This window comes from Cryptomeria japonica, unplaced genomic scaffold (genome assembly GCF_030272615.1).
Source record: "Cryptomeria japonica unplaced genomic scaffold, Sugi_1.0 HiC_scaffold_822, whole genome shotgun sequence".
Lineage (NCBI taxonomy): Eukaryota > Viridiplantae > Streptophyta > Pinopsida > Cupressales > Cupressaceae > Cryptomeria > Cryptomeria japonica.
Genome location: NW_026729567.1, coordinates 760 through 6,866, shown reverse-complemented (window position 1 = coordinate 6,866; position 6,107 = coordinate 760). Strand labels below are relative to the sequence as shown.

General features: G+C 41.0%; 1 protein-coding gene and 1 pseudogene across 1 annotated transcript; one reads left to right on the top strand and one right to left on the bottom strand.

Annotated features, from left to right (window-relative positions):
• Positions 1-1,178: 1,178 nt before the first annotated feature.
• Positions 1,179-2,823, top strand: LOC131872849 (uncharacterized; annotated as a pseudogene).
• Positions 2,824-3,327: 504 nt separating this feature from the next.
• On the bottom strand, positions 3,328-4,752 carry LOC131872852 (uncharacterized). The gene is made up of 4 exons (XM_059216159.1): positions 4,609-4,752; positions 4,213-4,483; positions 3,818-4,110; positions 3,328-3,654 (listed from the first exon to the last, which is right to left on the bottom strand). Exons 1-4 carry the CDS (start codon positions 4,750-4,752, stop codon positions 3,328-3,330), a joined length of 1,035 nt encoding a protein of 344 aa, XP_059072142.1.
• Positions 4,753-6,107: the final 1,355 nt, after the last annotated feature.

Sequence of the window (6,107 nt, the reverse complement as noted above, 5' to 3'; positions counted from 1 at the left end):
TGCCTTTCTTACGAAATATTGCTCTATCATATCGCCCAGTAAAGCATAACAAACAAAGCCAGCCACAGCTGACATCATATACATAGCCATACGCTGTGTTATGTGAGCTTCTCTCAGTCTAAGTATGATAACTACTGCCCTGGAGAGTTGTACCGAAAAGGTAATGGAGCCAAAAATTAATCCCGATTTGGCTAAAGGTCTATAGGAGTCACCCATGAATAACTCTCTCGCTACTGAAAACATTTTTGCTTCATCTGACAGCACTAATGAGTTGATATAATCTTTTGCGGCAGGACTGTTTAGATCGACGGGGATCAATTCACCAGGTGGGCATTGCTCACGATCTAACAGATCTTGAGCATCTATCTGTTCATTTTTCTCTTGTTTTTTAGGCATTTTGAACAAGCTTACTTTGCGGAACTGAAAGACACTTGATGGTACATCCTCTGGCTTGGTATAATTATAATAACTAGGCAGACCAATCAAAACACCTTTACGATTTTCAGTCATACCTAAATTTATTGGATCCATCAAGGAAGTGCAAAACCATGTTATGGTTGCTTTGGGAGGTACATAACTAGCGACCTTCATTGTAGGTATATTGTAAACTGGAGAAATTTCATGATAAACCTTTTTGATAAGTTCACATAAGTCTGGACTGAGTTGATCGAGTGTTCCATCAGGCGTTTGAGCAATGAAGAGGTTCCGAACTACCTGATGACCAAACATATGAACACCAATGTAGCCTGTCGCAGAGACGCCGGCCACTAGCGGTACAATCGCCTGAGACCAGGGCTTTCTACCGACTTTCGCGAGGTAATTGAACATCTTTCTAAGTTGATTAATAAATGATTTGATTCTTTAATAGTAAGGTAGACTATGATGAGAACAAAACTTGTTTTTAATCCAAAATAGAAAACCTCGTGCAGTCCCGGACTGCCAGTCCGCGCGATAACACGTTTCCGCGCCAGAAAATTCGAATCCAACCAAGTCGAGCCTGCGCAACGAACATGGATTCTCAATATTTTTAGGAGGGATTCAGACTGTAAGCTACAGTGATCCTTTGCTCAATTTAGAACGCAGAGAGAAAACTAGCTTATTAATTTACATACTTTCTCCTCATGTTAAAGTCCCAATTCACAACTAGAGCTATCAATAGATTTCATCATAAATTCAGCATGAGTTCGAGTTCCAGTTCGAGTCACAGTCCTTCAGACTCTTATTCCAATGCAGGCATAGCATCTAATCCCGATGTACTTGCATCAACAGCTATGATGAAGTCCGGAATATCGCCGAGAGTGTTACTGAGCCATTTCATGCCATCATTCAGACCTCCTCCCGGCACCGACGACATGATGCTCTGGCGCTTGCTGGTATCTATGATAGACCCTCCGAAAAGAAAGAAGTTACCGCATTTCAATACCATAGATGACGCAATTGAACTCATAAACAAATCAAAGAGAATTCTAGTTTTGTCCGGGGCAGGAATTAGTACTTCGGCCGGCTTACCTGATTTCAGGAGTCGCGATGGCATATATGTTCAAATTCACGACGAGCATCCAGATTTACAAGACCCAAAATGCATGTTCGATATAGAATATTTCAGAAAAAATCCACTTCCATTCTATCAGTTTGCTAAGGCTCTATATCCGGGACAGTTTAAGCCAACAATTGGACACAAATTCATTAAATGTATTGAAGAGCACAACAAGTTGTTAAGAAACTACTCGCAGAACATAGATACCCTTGAGAAACAAGCCGGCATCAAACGTGTAGTTGAGTGCCATGGCTCTTTTGCACGAGCAACTTGTACAAATTGTAGGTACAGTGTAGACGGTGATGTTATAAAAGATGATGTTTTGAATCAAACCGTTCCATTATGCCCTAAATGTCATGCCGGAGGTAAAAAAACCAGAGGATGGTTTGGGTGTCATGAAACCGAATATTGTATTTTTTGGCGAACAATTGGGAGAGAATTTTCATTCTTCAATAGATACTGACAAAGAACAAGTGGACCTTCTAATAGTAGTTGGATCTTCGCTGAAAGTTAAACCAGTCGCACTCATCCCTAGATCAATTCCAAAACAAGTGCCACAGATTTTAATCAACAAGGAACCTCTGGACCACATGGGTTTTGATATCGAGCTGCTCGGTAACTGCGATGATATAATCCAAGAGCTCTGCTTGAGGTTGGGTAATGAATGGACGCAAGTATGCGAAACTAGTACTTCTCGCTTGATGGAGATTATTGGAATACCTGAGTTAGGACAAGAATTAGTTGTGTGCCTAGAGGACTACGCATTTAAGGAGACAATGTCGCAATTTAAAGAAGACACAAGTGAATCAGACGAGAGTAAAAACAAAATTGATATCGAGGGTGAAAGTGACAGCACATCCTTCAAAAACTTACCGGATGAAAGTATTAGCGACGGCTTGAGCAGCTTCAGAAGCAATCAGGCAAACGTGGCTTCTGAGTCCACCATCGAGCAACGTATGATTGAAGAGTTAGACACCGATGTAAGCAACCAGCAAGATGAAAGTGCAATATCAGATTGTGATCAAAATTCCGAAGGGAATTGGGAAGATGTAGAGGTTCTTAACTCATTATCTGGTTCAGAGGATGACGTTTGTGAAAAGGCGAATCTCAAAGTCCCAGACTCGTCCTATATCTTTTTAGCGCCAAACAAGTATTTATTCAAAGGCGCAGAGCTTACAAATGCTCAATATGAGAGCTTTATCAAAAAAATCGCGAACTTCCGCTTAAAGGAACTGAACTTAAGTAGAGAAAAAATAATAAAAATCGCTTGCATGAGGATTATATAAATAAAGAATTGCAATCATTGTACCTATTTCCCGAAAACTAAGATGGGCGGCGTTTACGAGTTACAAATCAGATAAACTTTGATGAGAACAGAATATTAGTTTTTAGTTTTCTTCAACCAAATCTGATTTCCAAAATAGAAAATCTCGTGCAACTCGCGCCAGAAAGTTCAAATTTGATAAAATTCTGATCTTGTTTAATAGCTCGCAATTCAAGTCAACGCGTGAAATGTTTTCGGGCAACTATGCGATAGGTGAAACTCTATGATTGAGATGGATACAACAATCTGGTTCTGTATTCAAACTCTCATTTGAGCTTCCATCACATCTTTCTCTCTATCTCTCTCTTGACGTGCTCACCTCTTTCTCTCTCATGGTTTTTTGTTATTAGAATTGGATCTTGAGTTTATTAGCTTGCTAAATGAAGCAGTTTCTACATGATGATGATGATGTCATTGATGATGATGACATCGGTAGTGGCGGCTGACAATATAGGTCTCAAATCACCTACTCTTCTACCTCTTCATCCGTGTACTCTTCCTCCTCATACTCTTCCTCATATTCTTCCTCTTCATCGTCTTGCTGTCTGCGCTGTTGTTGTGGCTGACTTCGGTAAGCCGGTGAAGACTGTGACGACTGTGACATCTGGCTGCTTCGCCTTCTCAACAAATCTTGTTGTTTTTGTTGGGAGTTTCTTCTCTCTTGTTTGGCCTCCTCAACATAACCGCGAAGCTTGTCTACCAACTCAGTATCTTCTTCATCGCTTTCCTCATATATAACCGCACCTGGCTCGTAAATATCCTTTCGAGGTGCCGATGGGTCCCCACTTGGGAACTGTTTTATCGGCATGAATCTCTTTGAATTGATTAACCTTATCCTCCCAAGTGCGTTCTTTGGTTTTAGAGATGCCTTCGATATAGCCGCCATCAAACAAGGACGTTTTTTCTTTGAACGATCGCCTGTCCACTTTGCGCTCGTATTTGCTAGCCAATCTTACCTTTGGCGGCACATTGCTAGACATATCCTCAATGTCAAGACCCATTTTCAGGGACTTGTTTTTATTAATTTGCTTTTGTCTTTCCATCAATTCCTTTAAATGGTACTCTTGACGGCGTTGTTCCTCTTCCAAATCATATTTATCACTCTCAAGCTGCATTATGTTGGACCACAAATCATTGACAATCTTCTTTATTTCGGCCGTTCTTAAGCCCTCTCCAATATTCAATGGCTTTAGCCGATACTTCATGGCGATCCTCTTATCGTCCGCCAACTGTTCCTTAGTTTTCATCACTATTTGAAAAGAGGAAATTTTATCAGCATTAGTTTATAAATATGAACATCTACATTCCTGTAGAGTGATTCAGTGAAATCGGTATCGTTTAATCAACTAACCATCGCGCATTCCAATTATCATTGGACCAGATTGGGCGGCGTCTGCGGTTCGTTTTGGAACAATAAAGTTACGCTTTGCCTCCTCATCACGTCGCCTGATGGCCTCTTGCATGACAAGTCGTTTCTTTTCAGCGTCCTCAAGTCGCTTTCGTTTGGCCTCAGCCTCCTTACGGCGCCTCTCTTCGAGTTCGCGCTGACGAGTCTCTTCCTGTTTGCGACGCATCTCTTGCATCAAACGCTCCTGCTCGGCGCGTTGCGCCTTGCGCCGTTGCTAAGAATATCAAACCATCAGTGAGAATGAGGCAATGATACGCGCAACAAGTGGCTGTTAGATTATCAATAGCCTGCAACTAGATTTGTCCTAATTAAGTTACTACACGTTCTTCAATCACTTACCTGGCGCTCTTTTAACTTCCTTAGATCATCCTCTTCTTTCGTGCGCTGCTTCTCGCGCATGTCCAGATACTCTTGCCATATCTGCTCTTGTTCTTCACGCTTCTTACGCAACTTCTCTTCGATGGCCAATTCAGCTTCAGTCATGATGCAATTTGATTAAAATACTGACGCTCAAAGATTCAGACAGTCAGACAAAAGGTGAATCTCAGCGGCCAGAAACAGCAGAATTTATTGTTATTTTATTATTATTTTAGAAACAGAACAGAGAACGTCTGCGAAATAATATCATCAAAAAAGAAGCATACAAATGCGCTGCCTTTAACTAGTTGCGAGAACTTTCAACTCAAACTTGTTTCTATGTTTTAAGCGGGGAGAAGAGGGGAGGTCCCTTTTAGAGCTAACGATACTAAAGGCTCTAGTAAAATAGCTAGCCTATTGAACAGGAAACTGATGACTTGAATGGCGCCGCTAAACTAAGCTATGTTTATGAGTATGACACAAGGAATGATTGCTCAATTGAAGCTGATTCGAGTGTGTCGGCCTCGCTGGTAGAGATCCATCGACTCTCTCAAGTTAATGGGCGCCCATATATCTCGCTGCGGATAAGTGTTGGCTTGAGTGTGGTGTTTGTGATTCTGTGTGTCTGCGAATGTTGTAGCAGCGGGACGAAAAACGCTACTGATCCTGAATAGATCTCTTCTCGAACTCAAGCACAACGATGAAGATCTTGCTGCAAAACGTTAGTTAGTTAGATGGATAGCTAGATAGCTAGGTCCTCAGGAGCTAGATAGCTAGCTCCATCATCTTGTTTGGTTGCTCCTCGACTTATTGGCTTCTAGTGCCAACGCCGTAATGGGCCCATGAGGATGAGGGGAGAGCGTCAATGAGCGTGACGCACTAATGGAATAACCAATAAAGGGAATAGCCAAGCATTCCCTTTATTGGTTATGAGAGAAATCTTTTAATAACCAATTAAGGTTTCTAGCGCTGGAAGAGCTTGAGAGCTGGTGAATATTCATTGCAAGTTGCAACGCTGCTCAACAGCTTAAAAACTTCAACGAGAGTGGTATAGATGTGCTTGATCGATGCTCGCCATTACTCGACAGGCTCCAAATATCTGAATAAGATTTATCCAATTCTTAAAAAATAACACCGGGCGCCATTAGAAATACAATCCATAACAAATAATGCTCATGTTCATAATACAAAACAAGCAATGAACAAAAAAATATTTGTTCCATAGCGCAAACCGAAGTTAGAACTAGTTTGTTTTCATAGTATAATCTCATACAATAATTTGTTTCTCCATCTTGTGATTTATGCGACGTTTTGCCTTGAATATTTGCTGAAAAGAAATGCAACCAATGGCTCACTATATCTATGGCTAATAGGATCTGTATAATAAAGAAGTAAGTTGGGGAATAAAGATGACCCAACGTCATAAGTAGACACATAGTAGACACACGATCCGTTAACATATCCAAAATGGATCCAAACAA